Genomic DNA, 20,447 nt, shown 5'->3' with positions numbered 1-20,447 from the left:
TTCCCCGTGAGAGAGATTCTCCTGCTCACCATGATCAATTTTTCCCAGGTGAAACAAGTATCCCAAGAGAGGGAGACTGTGAACCACCCAATCCCTCCAGTGTGCCAGGGGAGGCTCTCTCTGAACACCCACATCCACTTTATTTTTAGGAGGGTAGATTGCTAGCCGCTGGAACTCCAGTAGAGCTGCGCGCTCTCAGAACCCTTCTGTACCTGTGAATTCCCTGGTTGGATCATAGGACCATTGTCAGACGGTTCTGTGTCTCGCTGAACCTCAACACTGCCCAGTCATCTTCTTCCAAGATGTGCCGCCATATGCATTTGTTGAATCGAAATGGATTTCGTTGAATTGCTGGTGAATTTCTTTGGGTGTCAGAGAAATAGGGAGAAGTAGGTCACCTCGCAAGTCACCTTGTCTCCCGCTTTATCATTCTGGAAACTTTTTATTTCTGTTATCCTGGTCGAGTCCCCTGTGGTCTAGGTGGTATCTCAGGATGATAGGGAGAAGGATTCAAAAGGCGGTCATAGCTCATGGATAAAGCCAGCTAGCTGGGGACCACACATGAGTGCAGACGCGACTCTCGATGCTCTGCTTGTTCCACTAGCTCCCGATGAACAGAAAACAGAAGCTGCCAAAGAGGATTAAGGAGCGAGAGGAATGAGTGAATAACTCACAAGAACAAACCGAGTGTTTCATTCTATTTTTGCAGCTATTGCAAAAAGAATTGTTCTCTCGCTTCCTTTCTCAGCCACTATTAGCACAGGGAAACGCAACTGGATTTTGTACCCTACAACTTTCCCGAATCTGTTTATTAGTTCCAACAGTTTTTGATGGAGTCATGAGGGTTTTCTATATACAGGATCAGGCTGCCTGTAAACAAGGGTAGTTTGATTTTCTTCTGTTTCTTCCTTCTTGAATTGCTCTGGCTAGGACTTCCAATGATTCATTACAGATCTCAAAATAATTACAAGAGAGGGTTTCGAATACACTCCCCATAAAGCAATGATCATCGTTCGGGTGGATGGATATGCTTATTGTCCTGGGTTGATCATCACCGAATATATACATGAATCAAAACAGCATGTGGTACCTCATAAATATTCATAAGTAGGATATGCCAATCAAAAACATAAAATAAGTAATAATGAAAAAAAACGAACAAAACTTCATGCATGACTTATTTCCTTGCTTGCTTATCTTTCCAGGAAGGGAATCGAGGGAAATTGGGTTTGTGTTTTTACGAAGCGGAAAATACTTCAAAGAGAGAGGTGACGGACGGAAGGGTAATAAGGAGATTGGGAGACACAGAAAGTTCTGGCTGGTGCCATCTTTCCGTGGGCTCCCGGGAGGAGGGATTCTTGGAGTTGGAGCTCAGACAGAGCCATGGTGGAGTGACGTGCTGGTACCAACAAGAGCAAACTGAGTGTTTCATTTTATTTTTGCCACTCTCGACATGGAGAAATGCAACTGAATACCTGGGAGAAAGGATTTTGGATGTTCTTGTTACAGAGGATTTCTCCACGTGGAGGGAGGTGGCTGTTCTGCTGGCCCTGATCTGATCACTATGCATTGTAAACATGTATGGAAATATCATGCTGCACACCATTAATGTGTGCGATTATTGTGTGTTAATTAAAAACCAAAAAAACGGACAAAGCTCTTACAGGGTCCCCTACCTAGGAAACAGTCAAAAAAACTGTAGGTTTATTCTTAACTTCTACTCATTCTTTGGCCTTCCCTCACTTCAATAAAATAGGATGTCCTGTATTGCGACTTTACATCTGCCCTGGTGTTGAAGTTAGCAGAGATGTTTTGTTTTGGCACAGGGGATTTAACCCAGGGGCACTTTACCACTGAGCTACATCCCCAGCCTTTTTAAAATTTTTATTTTGAGACAGGTTCTTTGTAAGATGCTGAGGCTGGCCTCCAACATGCCATCCTCCTGCCTCAGCCTCCTGAGTTGCTAGGATGACCAAAGTTGTTCTTTTCTTAAATCACACCCAGACTGTGGTTCTAGACAGAGGCTTGGTCCATTTCTAGGGATGTTGCTGTTCCTACTTGGAATTATTATTATTATTTTTTAATCATGGAGATGGGACTGAAGTCTGAATTTACCAGTGGCAGCATAAGTTAAATAATGGATTGAAATGGAAAATGGTCTCTCGGTGGTTTTTCTATGGAAGGGATAGCAACTTCCAGGAAAGGACTCTTTGGTGGATTCATCATCTGTTCAGACCAGTCTCTTAGAAACGCACTCAGAATATGGACCATTTCTTGCTTCATGTCAACCAGGTGTGTGAGGGAGGAGTTAAGGTCTTGGTGAGAGACTTTCGACTCTAAGCTCAGTCCTCACAGCCTCCCGGCAAGGCAGCAGGAGGTTTCACATTAAAGCTGTAAGTTTTAGTCGGTCACCACTGTCACCATAAGACGCAGCAAGGACAACATAACGGAGGAAAATGTGTTTGGGGCTCATGGTTTAGGAGGTTCAGTCCATGGTGGGCCGACTCCATGGCTCTGGCCCAAGGTGAGGCAGAACATCATGGCGGAAGGGCCTGGAGGAGGAGAGCAGCTCAGGACGTGGCACCAGGAAGCAGAGAGAGCTCTGCTCACCAGGGACCAGATATAAACCCCATGGAGCCAGGGACAGGATATAGTCCCCAAGGAGCCAGGGACAGGATATAGTCCCCAAGGAGCCAGGGACAGGATATAGTCCCCAAGGCATGTCCCCAGTGACCCAGCTCCTCCAGCCATACCCCACCTGCCTTGAGTTACCACCTGGTTTATGTTGACTCATGGTTTTCAGAGGTTCAGTCCATGGTGGACCAACTCCATGGCTCTAACCAAGGTGAGGCAGAAGAAAATGACGGAAGGGTCTGGAGGAGGAGAGCAGCTTAGGTCGTGGCACCAGGAAGCAGAGAGAGCTCTGCTCACCAGGGACAAGATATAAACCCCAAAGGCAGGTGCCCAGTGACCCAGCTCCTCCAGCCACACCCCACCTGCCTACATCACCAGTTAATCCATATCAATGGATTAATCCATGTTTTAGGCTACACTTCTTGTAATCTGATCATTTTGCCTCTGAGCAGCCTTGCGCTGTCTCACACATGAGCTTTTAGGGGACCTTCATGTCTAAACCATAACAATGTCACAGGGGATGATGATTCTCACCTGGGGGGAGCACAGGAGTCTCCACCAAACGCCCTCACCCGTGTAAGCATCCTGTGGCGTACAACAGAACAGGCCCCTCCAAGGCTAGATCGTCTGTCCCATAGGCCAACAGTGCAGAGCAGCAGGAACCCCCCCTGTTGCCCCCACAGCCTGCTGGGTAGCTCATTATCTTCCCTGTCCACTTGGTGTGGGTGTGTGCTCTTTGGCTGAGTCTCCATAAACCAATGGAGCAGATGTTTATTTGCTCACGGGAGACCTGAGAAAGAAATTGTCTCATGGCCTCACCATTGAGGATAATATATACTCAAGGGAGAGGCCAAGTAAACATGCTTGGGGGAAAAAATTTTCTACTTCCAATCCAGAACCCTGGATTGATGCTGGTCGTGGGGTCTGTTTGACGGACAGCCTTGGCTGCTGATCTCTGCAGGAGCAAGAGGTTCAGAGCTTTGGACCAGATCAGGCCCCACCAAGTAGCCAAGGGAAGTGTTGGGGAGTCTTGAAGAGACCAAAATCTTGACAAGGTGGCATCCTTGTCAAGACTCTCGGATCTCAGAATGCCCCTAGGCAGCAGGATCTGCCAGCAGCCTCCCACGGGGTGCTTCTCCAGGGAGGAGAGAAAACCTTCAGGCCCTGGCATTTACACACTCTCAGCCTCGACCCTGAGACTCCTGGAGGCTGGAAACACATCCCCAGGACTGACTTACAGGCCTCTCAACCAACTTCCTGGGTCTAACCCTTGCCTCGGAGCAGAGCGCCCCGGCCCCTCAGGAACCTAAGTCAGCCTATTACCAGGACAGACGCTACAGACTGAAAGTTTCATCCCGTTGGGTTGGTGAGATCTGTGGGCCTCAGAGGTATTTTTCTGGATCCAATGTCCATGTTTGGTCCAGTCTTGAAAGGACAGAGCATGGCCGGCCACTGTGCAGGCAGGAACTGCGTGTTTTAGAAATAAACACCCTGGAGAGGGAATGAAGTTGTTCACCAGCAGTTTCTCTGAACTAAGTGTCTGGGGAGGATATTGTCTCGGGCAGGCGGGGTCTCAGTATGGCCCATTAGAAATCCGGGGAAGGAGGAAGGAGGGTCCCCGAGGAGAGCAACCCCTATACTGCCAGCTTCCTTCAGCTCTCTTTGCCTCCTTGCTCTTTGCAGGAAGATGAGGACCCTTTTCCTTCTGCTGCTGTTTCTGTGCAAAACCCAGAGCCAGGCAGCACCAAGGCCGAACATCGTCCTGCTGATGGCGGACGACCTTGGCATCGGAGACCCTGGCTGCTACGGCAACAAGACTCTCAGGTCGGTGTGCCTGCTTCTCCGTGAGCACGTGGGACTGTCTTTCACGGGGGTGGACGCAGAGCAGCCGAGCTCAGGCCACACGGAAATGCGGAGACACTTCAAGGGAGCAGACTGCTTCCTGCTCAGAGATGGTGCTGCTCCTGGTCCTCACAGGGTGGAAGGGCAGGGGGCTCTCTGGTCTCTGTAGAAGGACCCTGGTCCCCTTCCTGGGCTGCACCTGCTGAGCTCAGCCCCTCCCAGAGCCCCACCTCCCACACCAGCACCTAGTGAGGACTCAACACAGGAACTTGGGGACACACACCCAGGTCCCTGCCCTGCTCAGAGGGCTGGTACATCCCTGTGTGAGTCTCCTGGGCTGCTGTGACCAGACCCCCAGCCCGGGGCTGATGGACCCCAGACCTGACTGCTCTCAGCTCCGCAGGCTGCAGCCCAGGTCCAGGCGGGGCAGACTCGGGGCTGCGGAGGCTGCCTCCTGCTCACAGATGGCGCCTGCTCCTGGTCCTCACAGGTGGAAGGGCAGGGGGCTCTCTGGTCTCTGTAGAAGGACCCTGGTCCCCTGCCTGGTCCATCAGCCCTGCTCAGAGGGCTGGTGCATCCCTGTGTGAGTCTCCTGGGCTGCTGTGACCAGACCCCCAGCCCGGGGCTGATGGACCCCAGACCTGACTGCTGTCAGCTCTGCAGGCTGCAGCCCAGGTCCAGGCGGGGCAGACTCGGGTCTGCTGAGGCTGCTTCCTGCTCAGAGATGGCGCTGCTCCTGGTCCTCAGGGTGGAAGAGCGGGGGGCGCTCTGAGGCACTAACACTATTCATGAGATTCTCCACCCCAAAGACCCCACCTCCTAATGCCATCTCCTTGGGGTTAGGTTTCAACATAGGAAATTCAGGGCAACACTAGCATAACCCTAGCAAATACCCATGAGAAGCGATGTCACATTTTTTGGTGGTACAGCCTTTAAAAGACCAGGGATGATCCCAGCTGCTGGGAAAACACAAGGGGTAGCAGATTCGGGGCACCCAACCTATGGGTGTTAACAAATACTCCTGTAGGTATTGGCGAGCCCTGTGTCTGCAACTGCTGTCACTCAGGATGTTATGCAAAGGCCCTGCGGTCCCTGTGTCAGGGAAGATGGGCATCCCAGTTTTGTTTCCTCTTGTGCATGGTGAATAAACAAGGAAGCAAAAATAGCTTCTGTGTGCAAAGGACAAGTACAAACTAAATTAAAAGTGAGGGTACAGAAATGGGCCATTTGCTTTTAGAGGATTTTTTATGGGACCTGTAGGTAATAAATACCTGAGGGTGGAGGTGGACCCTAGCCAGGAGCGGTGAGGTGTGTTTTATTTGCATGCTTTTGCTCTGACTTTCCTCTTCTCTTCAACCCGACAAAGTGTCTTTGAAAGCGTCTTGCTCCGTTATATATCTACTCTAACGAACATCATTGATTTCTCGGTTTGATGGTGTTGCGGATGAGACCCAGGGATCACACACGGGGTGAACGCTCTTTCCACTGAGCTGCACCCCAGCTCTGAAACGGAATTATTCTTTAAAAAAAAAAAAATCTTGTTTCTAAGCATAGCGAAGTATGACTCACGTTCCACCTGAATCTTTCCATCAAATGTCCCTTCCTTATTTGTAAATTTGTTTAGTGTTGATAGACCTTTCTTTTATTCATTTATTTCTATGTGGTGCTGAGGATCGAACCCAGTGCCTCACGCGTGCTAAGCAAGCGCTCTACCACTGAGCCCCAGCCCCAGCCCTCTTTATTTTAAAAATATAGGCTAATCTTTGGTGTAGATTTTTGAAACTATATACAAGGATAACAACCTCTGCCCTCAGCATTTCTTATGATTTTAATTGACTGTGAATGTGTTTGTCTCTCTTTTTGCTGTCATTTGTAAAAATAAAAAGTGTTCAGGTTCCTTTTGGATAATTGTGACGTGGCTCCTGGGACTCGGTTCAATCTTCCTAGCAATGTCATAATTTCTACTGATTTTTTTTTAGTATTTATTATCACATTCTATCTATTATTTTTGAAAATCTTTCATGTCTTCCTGAAATTTACTAAGATGATAGATAACTTCCTACCGGTATGAATTTTAAAACTTCAAATGCAACCTCAAGCCAGGTCTGAGGGCACAGGCCTGGAATCCCAGGAGCTCAGGAGGCCGGGGCAGGAGGATGGCAAGTCGGAGACCAGCTCATCCACCAAGTGAGGCCCTCAGAAACTTAGCAAGATCCTGTCTTAGAATTAAAAAAAAGTAAAAATAAAAAGGGCTGGGGAGATGGCTCAGTGGTTAAGCCCCTCTGGGTTCAATCCCTGGTACCAAAAATAAATAAGTAAATAAAATTAAAAATCCAAACTTCAACATTTAATCTATAGGGCTGGGCTTGTGACTCAGCGGTGGCATGTGTGCCTAGCCTGTTTGAGCCACTGGGTTTGATTCTCAGCACCACACATAAATAAAGAAAAGAAAGGTCCATCAACAACTAAAAAAAAAATATATATATATATTTTTTTTTTTAATTTAATCCATACTAATTACAAAAGAGAAAAAGTCTATAAAGTCCACCAAAGAATCCAGGTCACATCTTCCCTAAATCCATCTTGCGCTCCGTATTCTGTCCCCATTTTTTCTCCGTGAACTGTTCTCATTTCATTCCTATAAAAAGCCACCTCCACATGCCCAAATTCACCCACGAACCAACCTGGGCACTAGGACGTTTGAGTCAAAGGTGCGGCTTCTACCTTCGCAGCACCTTCTCCTTGGAGAAGTACTGACAGTCACACATGCTGAGGTGATAATGGCTAGTAACTTGTGACGTGGCAGACGGGAAGAGATGGTTTCCCCCAGGAAGCAGGGCTATGCTGGGTGGACCCTAGAGCAGAGAAGATGCCTTAGCAATGGACCAAATGCCTACCCCACTCCCATGGACCTCCAGCCCAGAGGGGACCACCATGAACCTGCCATCTGGGGACCACAGGGGACCGTGGGTGGCTGTCTCAGTCACAGATCTGACACTTGGCATGGACCTGGAAGATTGCTGGAGTCCCCTGGGAATTCTGTCTAGATCCTGGAGCTGAAGGGTGGATAATAACCAGGCTGGGCTCCTGATGGAGAATGGGAGGAGACAGCTAAACTAAAGGCTCAGTTCCTGAACTAATGCCCAGGGACACCGGGTGGCTTCCAGAACCAATCAGCCAGTGCACCAAGATGGCACCATGCATCCCCGTAGACCTCCATCCTGAATGGATGGAGCATTTAAGCAAACCATCCGAGGGCAAGAGAGGAAGGCCCGAGACGTCTCCTTCCTTCCTGCCGCTGTGCGGCTTTCCCTGGGCCAACTCATGCCTGCGTGCACGCTCCTTGTTAGGTGGGATGCTAGCATTCCCTTCCCCCTGGGGCACACGTGGAAATTGGGCAGAGGGGACAGAAGCTGGGTGGACTTTCCTTTGGTCGATTTGGGGAAGAGAGGAGTTAAACGGATCCCTGAGCGTCCTCCTTTGGGGCTGACAGAGGTGACTGAAGCGAGAACATGGGAAGATGGAAACCTGATTGGCACTCATGCCTCTTCCTCCCTCCTTCCTGAGAGTTGGTCACCTGACCCCAGAGGGACCAGAGGCTCAGTGCCCTTGGAGGACTTGAATGGACCCACTTGCATCATGGCTGTGTTCCTATCGTGATGCTAAGTTCCACGCCTCCACTCCTCGCTGAGAGAGGCCTCCGGGGACAGAGGGACCAGGTCAGCGGGCTTTGGAAGGTTGGTCCTCACCAAGGGCACGGTCCTTTTGTCCTAGGACTCCCAACATTGACCGGCTGGCCAGAGAGGGAGCGAAGCTCACGCAGCACCTGGCGGCATCGCCCCTGTGCACGCCCAGCAGGGCCTCCTTCCTGACGGGCCGGTACTCCGTGCGATCAGGTAGACCAGCCACCCTCTGCGTCCCCGCGGCCGCGGGCCTCCCTGGAGCTGCCTCCAGTCCCGGCCTCGTCCTGGTTCTTACAGATGGTTTTGTTTCCATGCTTCAGGAATGGCGTCTTGGAACAGATTTGGAGTTTACATCTTCACAGCTTCCTCGGGAGGACTTCCCTCCAGCGAGATCACGTTCGCTAAACTTCTGAAAAGTCAGGGCTACTCCACCGCGCTGATAGGTATGGGTTCCGAAGAGGGGGCCGGGCGGGTGTGGGCAAGGCCAGCAGGAGAGGAGCAGAGGGCTGGGGCAGCCTCGGGACAAGTCACCCACACATTGTGCATCTTTCCATGGGGAGTAAGTGCACTCGGCTCAGGATGTCATGAGCCCGTTGGGGCTCAGTGTGTGTGTGTGTGTCCGTGTGTGCGTCCTTACACCCGTGGGTATGTGTGCATGGGTAGATAGATGGGTGAGTGGATGGATGGATGGATACAGAAGGGATAGAGGGATGGATACATCCACACACACACACATACAATGGATGGTTAGGACAGATGAATTATAGATAGAGAGAGAGAGATTTCCTGGGTGGGTGGATGGATGGATAGATATGGCGGATGCATAGAGTAGATAGAGAATGCATGGAGGGAAAGACGAATAGATCCATACGTACATACAAACAATATATGGATGGATGGATGGATGGATGGATGATAGGATGGATGGATGGATGATAGATAGATAGATAGTAGATGATGGTAGATGATAGATAGATAGATAGATAGTAGATGATGGTAGATGATAGATAGATAGATAGATAGTAGATGATGGTAGATGATAGATAGATAGATAGATAGATAGATAGATAGATAGATAGTAGATGATGGTAGATGATAGATAGATAGATAGATAGATAGATAGATAGATAGATAGATAGATTAGATAGATGAATGATAGGTATGGTAGTTAGTTACAATAGATAGAGAATGGATCAATGAATGGATGGATGGATGGATGGATGGATGGATAGATAGATGGTTGGATGATAGATAGCTATGGTAGTTAGCTACAATAGATAGAGAATGGATCAATGAATAGATGGATAAGAGTAGATAGAGTGATAGATACATACATACGTATAGTGGATGGATAGAATGAACAAATTGTAGATGGATGGATAGAGTGAATGGATAGAAAGAGGATTGCTGGGTACATGGGTGGATAGATAGATACGGTGGATGAATGTAGTATATGGAGAATGGATGGATGGGTTAAAGGATGGATGGACAGACGTACATACATACAGTGGATGGATAGACAGATGATAGATATAAGGAGTGAGTGAATGGGTAGAGAGAGAATTACTAGATAGATGGATGGATAGATCAATATGGTGGATGCATATAGTAGTTAGAGAATGATGGATGGGTTAAAGGATGGATGGACAAACGTACATACTTACATGCAAACAGTGTATGGATAGATAGATGGAGTGAATGAATGGGTCGAGAGAGAAGTACTAGACGGATGGACAGATATATATGGTGGATGCATACAGTAGATAGAGAATGGATGGATGGGTTAAAGGATGGATGGACAGACATACATACATACAGTGTGTGGACAGACAGATGATAGATATAAGGAGTGAGTGAATGGGTAGAGAATTACTAGATAGATGGATGGATAGATCAATATGGTGGATGCATACAGTAGATAGAGAATGGATGGGTAGGTGAATGGTTGGATGGATGGATGGATAAACGGATACATACATACAAACACAGCATGACTGGGTAGATGGAGAGAGAGATAAATAGAGTGAATGGATAGATTGAGAATGAATGGACTGAATAGATGATAGATTAGATAGAGAATAGATGGATGGATGGAGGAGATAGAAAATGTATGCACGGATGAATGGATGGATGGTGGATGAATACAGTGGGTAGATAGAGATGGACAAAGGATGGAGAGGGTGAATGGCTGAAGTAGACTGATGGACGGGTAGATAATGATAAATGGGTGGGCAGGCAGACGGAAGGAAGAATGGATAGAGGCATGAAAGAATTAATGAACCAATGACTGGTAGATGGACAATGGATAATATCGGTGGGCGAGAGCGTCCTGACGGATGCTAGATCGACAGCTGGACACACACACAGGCTCACAACCTACACGTTCACACCACCCTATTACATGTTCCGTTCTGGGAGACATTGCATCCACAGGAATTCTGTTCTGTCCCCCTGTGCTGACCTGCTTGGTTCCAGCAAATCCCAGCAAATCTCCCGGGTGTAAAAACCATCATCTTAGCCTGGTGGTGCACGCCCATAATCCCAGCCGCTCAGGAGGCTGAGGCAGGAGGATCCAAGTTCAAAGTCAGCCTCAGCATCTCAGCGAGGCCCTAAGCAACTCTTTGAGATCCTGTCTCTAAATAAAATATAGGAAAGGGCTGAGGATGTGGCTCAGTGGGTGAGCATCCCTGGGTTCAATCCCTGGTACAAGGAAAAAACACCACCAGCAACAAAACTATCAGTTCTTTGCTCCATCGGGTGGGTTAGTTTGGCGGTGGTGGTTGGGACCGGCAGATCCGTTCTCCCCTGGGCCTGGGTCTGCCGTGACTGACGTTGTCACCCGCTGGTCTCCTCAGGGAAGTGGCATCTGGGGCTGAACTGTCACAACAGGACCGACTTCTGCCACCACCCCCTGCGACACGGCTTCGACGACTTCTTCGGCACGCCCATGACCAACCTGAGGGACTGCAAACCGGGAGAGGGCACGGTCTTCGCTGGGGCCCACCGCTGGCTGGTGTTCGTGCCCCTGCAGGTCATCGGGGTGGCCGTGCTGACCCTGGGCGTGCTGCGCTGCCTGGGGCTGCTCCGCGTGCCCCCCGGCGTCTTCATCTGTCTCCTGCTCCTGGTGGCCCTCATCCTCCTCCTGTTCCTGAGCTTCCTGCATTTCTTCCGGCCGCTCAACTGCTTCCTGATGAGGAACTACGACATCGCCCAGCAGCCCATGTCCTTCGACAACCTCACCCAGAGGCTGACGGCGGAGGCCACGGGCTTCATTCGACGGTGCGTGGGGCCTGTGGCCCTGGGGGCGGCGGGCAGACGCGGCCCCGGCTTTTCCGGGGTGAGGAGAGGGTGGCTTTTCTGCACGCATCTCCCTGCCAGGCTGAGTGGGCTTCTCTAGCCGGGCCTCTGCCGGGGGCACGCAGGACCCAGGGGGCTGTGTTCCTGGAGGGGCCTCCCAAGAGCAGGTGACCAGAGAGGCCCCAGGAATCACCAAGGTCCTCCCTCCTTGAATGCAGACGGCCGATGGGACTCGATCCTGTCGAGAAGTTCTCCTTGGGGTAGAAAGTGTGTAGGAAGGTCCAGAATATTTTAGGCCAAGAATCTCTCTGCGTAAACTGTGAGCGAGGTGAGCAATGGAGTCTGGGGTGGAGGGGTCTGTGGCTCCCGTTCAGTCCGCAGCCGTCAACCAAAGGAGGAGCTAGTATGATTTCCTTTATACGACGCTTAGGAAGCCCAAATCGATTGCTAGGGATAGGAAGCAGTTTCAGGGTACAGCACAGAGAAGGAGCAGAAAGAGGGACAGACTGCAGACTTAGGCTGGAGCAGTCTTTGGACATGATAAAAATATTCTGTAAAGTGACCAAGGCTATCATATCAGAGATGCATCCCTTATCGAATCCTTCAAATCGGATTCTGCGAGCCGGATGCACTTCTTCAGACATAAGTTATACTTGATCGAGAAAAATAAAGGGAGTAGCCATCTAGGTGGAGGAGCAGAGAGATGAGATGGGCCCTTACCAATAGATAAAATGTGTCCCTACGATGATACATGATGCACTGCACCCGGGCCTGGGTGGGATTCATGGGAACATGGAGACCATAGAGGATCACTGGGTCCTCCAAGCAAGCAGCTAGACAAACCCAGTCACAGAAGGCAGCCATGACAGGGAGGTCATTCTGCTGGAAGGAATGCGTGTGAGGGAATTTCTGTTTGTTTGTTTCTTTTTTTGTTGTTATTTTTTAACAGACCGCATTTTGATTCATTGTACACAAATGGGGTACGTCATTTCCGTTCTCTGGTTGTGCATGATATAGATTCATTGTTTTTTAAGAGACCAAAAAAATCAGAACCCAAAGAAGAAAGTGCGTATGGGAGGTTTGGGAAGCTGCTGGTTTTCGGGGGTGGAGAGAACTGTTCCGGGCGACTTCTTCCACGGAGAGGGTGTTGTCCCTGGTCCTTGGGTTCTCCTTTCGAGTCCGGTGTGCACGGTTGATGCTGTACAGCAGCTCAGAAGTGCACAGCGGTTGCGAGACACAGCAATGGAAGCCCGTTGACCCTCACAAGACCCTGACTCGGGTTTCGCACCAGGTAAACCACGAGGTGTCTTTGGGATGCTTCTCCGGTGTTGCAGAGTCTTCTGTGCAGCTCTGAGAGAGACACGCTCAAGGCCCGGTGGTCTGCCAGGGCTTGAATAGGGTTTCTGGGCTCTGGAGAGCCACCCGGTGGAGGCTGGGTCCTCAGTCTGGCAGAGTCAAGGTGGTGGGCCCTTTAAGAGGCGGGCCCTAGCCGGAGGTCGCTGGTGACATCACTCCTGGAAGGCTTTGATTGGCTGGGCATCTTTATAGTCCTCTGCATTTTCCAGCAATGTCTCAGAAATATTCAGGGTGGGGAGGAATATCAATGGATCATGGAATTACAGTCCCTGAATGGCCCTGGGCCCCTGTGCTCAATCCTTTTTGATCCCTTGTTGTATTTTGCCAGAGGTGACTTCATGCCTTGATCATAGGAATATGGACGGATTGCAAGACATTTTCGTGGGTGTCTCGGTGAAAGACTTTAGAAGGGAACCAAGAAAATGGTTTGTTTGTTTTTTTTTTTTAATTATCACAAGGATACCAAAGCCTGACCCACGTATTGGGATTATATTGAGATTTCTGCAATTTTTCTCCCAGACCTAGAGATTTGAGAAGTTTTAGCAACACCATAATTGGAGGTTAGCTTTACTCTGTCGTAATGAAAGGGTTTTTTCCTTCTTCTTCTAAATAAATGGTTCTAGGGTAAATGGCTGTTATCCACGTGGTCGATGTCAGGGGAAAATCTAGCATTTTTAAGTCATGAGGTTGTTGACAAAAGACATACTTTGTCTGAACAGGCAAAGATTCAAAGCAACTAGGTAGAAATTATCCGGAGATGAAATTGCCCTCTGGTGTTTTGTCAGTTATCCGAGTCACCAGAGATGACATCCAACGGTCCTGACAGAATTCCCTCCAGACGCTGCCAAAGCATCAGAGCAGAAGCAACATTGCAGTGTTTACAGAGAAGTTTTTCTTTTCCCCCAAAGACGTGAGGATACGCTCATGCGTGTTACCCCGGGACTCAAACTTTCCCAAACCTCCGAGGCAGGTGGAAGGAACCTCCTTAGAAGTCAGGAGGCAGAGTTCCTCCAAAGCAAGGTGCGTGGGATCCACCCAGGTGCCTTTGAGTTCCCAGTCGCCCACTTGAAGCAGGTACCTTCCTGAGAGGTGTTCAGAAGTCTAAAATCTATTTTTTTATTTTGCATGTGTGCTTGGCTCCGCCCCCCCATTCATACATCAGAGACGTTGTAAGACGCTCTTATATATAAAATTTCCACTCCTCTCCGCAGTGTTGCTGGTACAATTTATATGCATGGGTTTGTTCCCGCCGTGTTGCTGCTATGATTGACAGGCAGGGGTCTGTGGCAGAGGTGGACGTATGTTGAATGGGGCCTAAGGACCAGGTGCTTCAGGGTCTGAGATTCTCGCAAATGGGGTCCCTTTCATCCAAGCCAGAGCGTGGCCTGGGGTTAAAGGCACCCCTTCCCGGGTGCAGGAGGGTGATGGGTTAGCATATAGGAGCCCCACCCTCCTGGGATAAACTGGTGTGGGGCATGCTTCTGTTCCAGAGAGCTGGACCGTTGAGCTGCTGCGTATCCTGTGTATGGAAATTCAGGAGTCGTTCCTCCTTCACGCCCCCTGCTTACTAAGAAGTCCACATCCCTCCTGCAGAGAGGGGGAGCTGCAGATTTCCTAGAGATCGAGGCCCTCCCAAGTCCTGTCCTCAGAGCCTTGGTCTTCTGTGCAGTGCGCAACCTAGGCGCAGGTGGGCAGAGGTGGACGTGCAGATTGTCCTGTGTGTGTCCTCCATGCCCATCGCCTCTGTCCTTCCATGTACTCCAGCGTTGGCAGAGTTCATGGGGCGTTGCCTGGGTGTCCCGGGGCCCCTTCCCCAAGCAGAAGGGTCTGCATCCAATGCTTTTGAATAACCATGAAAAGAAAATGTACCTTCTAATGGTGTCACGGAGCCAGGCCTCTTTTGCTCATTTCTCAGGACACCAATCACTGTGCTGATGGATTTTGCAAAAGAGAAAAGACCTATTCTTTTTTTTCGAGGGGAGAAAATACTGGAAATTGACCATTGAGCCACCTTCCCAGTCCTATTTTCTATTTTATTTAGAGAGAGGGTCTCACTGAGTTGCTTAGGGCCTCCCTTTTGGTGAGGCTGACTTTTTGAACTCCCCATCATCCTGTCTCAGCCTCCCAAGCCACTGGGATTATGGGTCTGCACCCCAGTACCCGGCCAAAGACCTATTCTTAAGGCAGCCAAGTGAGGAGATGGGAGATCAAGTCTCAACTCGGCCTCCCCGAGGGATAGGTGTTAGGAATATTTATGGGGTGAAGAAACAAGTGAGGGGAAAAGTGGGGGAGATAAGGGAAGGGAGTATCCAGTGGAGCATGCTCAAACTTCTTGGCTCTTCACAGAAAGCATGCTCAAAACACCGTAGATCAGCAACCCTGGGTTCAACCCCCAGTACTGCACAAAGAAAAACCTGGTGGCGCACACCTGTAATCCCAGCGACTCGGGAGGCTGAGGCAAGAGGATCGTGAGTTGGAAGCCAGCCTCAGCAACCTAGCGAGACCCTGCCTCTAAATAAAAAATAAAAAGGGCTGGGGATGTGGCTCCTTGGTTAAGCACCCCTGACTGAGTTCAATCCCCAGTACCAAAAGAAAAAAAGAAAGGCAAAACTCTCTTGTTCAATTAACCATCACCCTGCAAACTTTTCTTCCGCCTTCAGAATATCCAGAGACTCCTCCACCACCATGGAAATGTCAAGTCCACACATTGATAGTGGCACAATTAAATATCTCTGATCTGGATACTTTGACCACTGAGATTTAGGATCCCAGATGTCTTAAGATGTCCTGAAAAGCAGCTACAGGACCCTCAGGCAGGTCCAAGTGAAGAGCTGGTTGCAGCTGGTTCAAGATGGACAAAGAGCCACCAGGTTCCTGAAAAGCAGCGTAGGCGGCCTTAGCCAGGAGGACCTCCGACTTAGAGGGCGCTCAGTAACGGGAGGCCAAAAGTGTGGCCATGTAGCTACGTGATTGGTCAAGCTGGTGACCTTCAAGGTCCACCCGAAGCCGTTAACTAAATCCCACCTGGAAAGGGTCTTGTCCAGAGAGTTTTCAATACTTACACCTGTTGCTCATTCCCGATTCCAAAATCCAAATTCTGAAACGCTCTAGTATCTGAAAACTGTCCACTCCTGACCGGATGCCCCGGATGGAAAATTCCACATCGTGAAACCTGGATTTGTGCACAGGATTATCAAATTATCAAAAAAGTTGCCTTTAGGCTGTTTGTATCCTGTGTGTATGAGACAGAAATGAATTTTGTGTTTAGACTTAAGTCTCTTTGTATATCAGCAAAGAGTTCAAAATCTGCAAAAAAAAAAAAAAAAAAAAAAAATTCTGGAATCCAAGATAGCTTTAGTTGCCACACATCAGATAAAGGACATTTAATTGTGTCCACACCAGTGTGTGTAGGATCCTCATTTCCGTAGTGCTGGAGCAGTCTCTGGATATTATGAAGGGAAAAGAAATGGATGACTGATAAGAGGTGAATTCAGTAGGATTATTTTTTTCTCTTCGCTGTCCTGGGGATTGAATTAGTAGGACTCTACCATGACCCACACCCCCTACCCCCCCTTAATTTTTTAATTTGAGCCAAGGTCTTGCTAATTTGCCGAGGCTGGCCTCCAACTTGTGATCCTCCTGCCTCAGCCTCCCCAGTAGCTGGGATCACAGGCGTGCGCCACCGTGCCTGGCTTAGCAAGATGATGTTATTCACAATGCAGTTTCTTCTTTAGTTCAAGTCAAGATCGAATTTTAAAAAGGTGTCCTGCTCGTGGCCAGAACCAGAATCAGGTTTGAAGTCCTCTCGCCTAAAGGACCAGAGAGGTTGGTCGCTTTGCGCTCTAAATTCACCTGAGGGTGGGAGGGGCTTCCTTGCTAGGAAAATCATGGACGTTTCAGGAAATCACTTTGTCTCGTTCTTAAAAACATGCACATGCTCACTGGGAAGGATGAACCCCCAAGAACAGTGATGACTTTATACCCAACCCTGGTGTCATCTGTGTGGCTTACGAGGATCCAACTCTCAGATTTGCAAGTTCTTGGGAAGTTTTCCCTGCGTGTTCTCTTCTCCTGCTTCAAGTAAGTCCTATCGACTTATTAGATATATATGTGTGCATTTTGAGATGCCGTTATTAAAACTGAAATAGATGCCGATGCTTCTCGGTTGAGCTCTGGCAAGGCCCTAGTGCTTCCTAAATGAGTCCTTTAGCAAATTCCTACTTTGGAAATGATGTAGGGATCTGGTTTTGATAGATCTGCTTACCCTCTGCCTTTCCCCAGAACCCCCTTTTTCTCCCCCTCCCCGTTTTTCTGGTTCCAGGGATTGAACCCTGGGGCACTTAACCACTGAGCCACATCCTCAGCCCTTTATTTATATTTTACTTAGAGACAGGGTCTTGCTAAGTTGGTTAGGGCCTCCATAAGTTGTTAAGGCTGGCCTCCAACTTGCAATCCTCCTGCCTCAGCCTCCCAAGCATCTGAGACCTGATTCTCATTTCAATGTCATCTGCTCCCTGACCGTCCTCGAGAGAGGGAGTTGACCTTCCATTGCCTCTGACTGCAGCTTGGCTCAGGCAGAACCCTGACTTTCGTAGCCCGCTTTCCCACAGGAGTTTCCCTAGAGGAGGTGAGGGTGGAAGCCACACGGGGATTGGGCTGCTGATGATTGTCATTCAGAGGCAGGAAAGCCAATCAGACTGAAGCTGAAAGGCTCCAGGCGGAGAAAGAGAGATGAGGGACGAAAAGGTCCAACAATTTAAGAAGGACGGTGGAAGAATCTCAGAGGTCATGTCAATAGGTGGCCACTGGATGTGTTTGTCACGTTCCTGGGCGAACAGGAGAGGTCTTTAAGCGTGGAGGGTGTCCTGTGCGTAAGCCCCTCCTTCCAGGCTGAGCCTGTCATGACTGAAGACAGTCCTCCCTTAGGACCCAGGGGACTCCATTGCAGGATCCACTCCAGATCCCAAACCCACAGATGCTCAAGTGCCTTATGTAAAATGGCAGAGTATTTGCATGCGACCCATGCTCGTCTTCCGTTGTGTTTTAAGCCGTCTCCGATGGCTCAGACATGGGACCACACCAATGTTATGTGCATGGCTGTCCCACGGTATCGCTGAAGAAATAATGGCAGGGAAGAAGGTTCAGGACAGGGACGATTCTTCTTTCCCCGCCATTGGCCCGAGGGGGGCTGAATCCGTGGGTGCAGAACCCGTGGATGCAGAGGGCAGGCACTCATGGAAGGATGGTCTCTGGCGCCATATTGAATCATGGAGGTGCCTGGACTTCCTTGCCGACCGTGGTGTGCCACTGGTCACCTGAGCCCCAGCCGGGTGGCTGTTCATGCTCTTCCTGTTCCGGTTCAGACCCTCCGTGACCACCAGCAGGGGAGGTGTGCAGCAGGAGCCCCCAGGCGTCCCCTCGGCCTCTGCTCCCCCTGACACCCTGGGAACAGCAGTGGAATAACGAGGCCTAGCGTGCCAATGAGGGATGCATTCGGCTCTGTGAGGAGCATCGTTCGCGCAAGACAGAAGACAAAACCAAGCAGAGAGAGCCCCCTGGCTCGGTGGCCATCCTGCCCAGACCTTTCCGTTCTGCCTCCAGAGGACGTGAGCCTTTCTGTGTTCTTAACAAACGGAGGGGTGTCACGCAGCCACTCAAAATTCTCTCTTTTCTGCACGGTGCGCAAGACGCGCAGTGTGTTCCCAAAACGGTTGTTCACCGAAGTGCCTTGGTTAATAAAAACTCAGTTAAGCCCCGACTGGAAATCACCCTCCCATCCGCTCACTGGGGTGGCTTCCGTTTTCAAGGACGAAGGGAGACTCAGATGTCCCCTCCCAGCCTGGCTGGGAGGTCAGCAGCCGCCCGGCTCTCTGAAAGGTGGTCACTCAGCCAGAATCCCTTGGCCCGAGACTGAGCTGTCAGTCGGACTGGGGCGCGGTGAGTCTGTCCGTCTGGCCTTCCTCTCGTGCACGGCTGATTTTACCTCTGTTCCTGGATGGCAGGTCTTCTCGGTAAGGTGTTTCTGCGAGTGAGGTTTGCTTTTCTGTGCTTCCCAGGTGTGTTTTTGTAGATGAAATCTTAGTCGCTCTACGTTAACACCCAGGATAGAGATACAGACAGTCCTGGCTGCAGACCTGATGAGAAAGGAATTCCATAGAACATGCACGTGTTTAAAATAACATGAATCTCCTCCTGCCTTTAGAGAGTCCTCCTGCACGTCCCCAAGAGTCGGATTGGGTGGTCTTGATGGAACCCTGACTGGATGACTCAGAGGTTATCTTGGGCTCCCTGATCTGCTTCTTGTTCCATCTGGATCTTTTCCTTCTCACCCCATCTGGGGATCCTGCCAGTCATGTTGACGACTGGTCTGAGGTGTCAATCTCAGAGGGTGGGCCCAAGCTTTATTAATATCCACAAATGACAGATGCATTTACAAAAATGTACACTTTTCAGGATAAAGTTATTCGTTGTAAAACCGAGTTCTAAATTTGGAATGTTTTTGGTTATCCTGAGGAGGGGATGTAATCAGATGTGTATTAAAGCAAAATTAATTTGGGGAGGTTATTTCTTTACAAGTTTCAGGGATTAAACCCAGGCGTGGTAGCACACACCTGTCATCCCAGCGGCTTGGGAGGCTGAGGCACGAGGATCACTAGTTGGAGGCCAGCCTCAGCCACTTAGCGAGGCCTTAAGCAACTTAGCGAGTCCCTGTTTCAAAACAAAAAATAAAAAGGGCTGGGGATGTGGCTCAGTGCTTAAGCACCCCTGGGTTCAATCCCTGGTACAAAAGTAAAAATGAAACAAACAAACAAACGAACAAAAAAACCCAAACTTGTAGTGACTGGTAAAGTCGTCGAACATAGGGAATGATCCTTTCACAAGGACAGCTGAGGACAGAAGTTGGGCTGGTGTTGTGTGAACTGTGTTGTGTCGACAGGCTGCGGTGGGGCCTCTGAAGCCGAGAGAGACAATACAGTATTTGATCCAGTAACAGAGGCGGACCGGGCCCAGGGTGCCTGCCAATCAGGACGTGGACACCAGGGCCAACCCAGCACAAGCACATCCAGCTCGTAGTCCAGTGGAGATGGGCATACCAATGGCGCCTATGTGGTGCGGGTCCTGGGTGTTCCAGGGTGACCCCGCCCCTGGTGCTCAGCCCATGCAGGGCCACCGGGGCAGAGGAGAACAGCTCTCTGAGAAAGCGGCCCTGGAGACGTCTTCGGAGCAACGAGCGCTTGCCAGAGACAGAGGACTTCATTTGTTGGCAGAAAGATGGGCGTGTGCAGGGCCGCGAGTCTTGGGCGGGCTGTTGGGGGGTCGCCCCCAGCTTGGGCTAGCGTTTGGGGTGTGTCTGGCCTGAGGATCGTCCCAGCGCTCCATGATTGGATGAGCAACTGCAAGAAGGCTAGCTGTGTCTGGAGTGCGGTCAAGTTCACAGAGGGAGTTACAGGAAGAGCTGGAATCAGCTGCGATCCGGCCACAAGGCAGCGGCTGCCATCAAGGTGGGTCCTCGGAAGCATGGCAGTGTCTTCTGTGCGCCTACGAGACCTGCAGCCGCCCACCTTGGGTGCTGGACACACATCCTGCGTCAGACCTTCACCAAGGACCCTCCTTCCCTGCGAGCCAGAAAGGACC

The 20,447-nt window shown here is 50.0% G+C and overlaps 2 protein-coding genes across 6 annotated transcripts in view; one reads left to right on the top strand and one right to left on the bottom strand.

Moving 5' to 3' along the window:
* STS (steroid sulfatase) overlaps positions 1 to 20,447 on the top strand; it is a 437,786-nt gene that overhangs the window by 355,734 nt on the left and 61,605 nt on the right. For all 5 annotated transcript variants that reach the window (XM_079123184.1, XM_079123182.1, XM_079123183.1 and 2 more), the window contains exons 3-6: positions 4,318 to 4,458; positions 8,251 to 8,372; positions 8,480 to 8,602; positions 11,015 to 11,438. In XM_079123184.1, coding sequence (XP_078979310.1) covers positions 4,322 to 4,458; positions 8,251 to 8,372; positions 8,480 to 8,602; positions 11,015 to 11,438 — 806 coding nt within the window. In that variant the 5' untranslated portion in view covers positions 4,318 to 4,321. The remainder of the gene's footprint in view (positions 1 to 4,317; positions 4,459 to 8,250; positions 8,373 to 8,479; positions 8,603 to 11,014; positions 11,439 to 20,447) is intronic.
* Positions 1 to 20,447, bottom strand: part of PUDP (pseudouridine 5'-phosphatase) — a 205,734-nt gene that overhangs the window by 129,602 nt on the left and 55,685 nt on the right. The window lies entirely within an intron of this gene.

This window comes from Sciurus vulgaris (assembly GCF_902686455.1).
Source record: "Sciurus vulgaris genome assembly, chromosome: X".
Classification (NCBI taxonomy): domain Eukaryota; kingdom Metazoa; phylum Chordata; class Mammalia; order Rodentia; family Sciuridae; genus Sciurus; species Sciurus vulgaris.
This window is presented reverse-complemented; position numbering and strand designations above follow the sequence as displayed.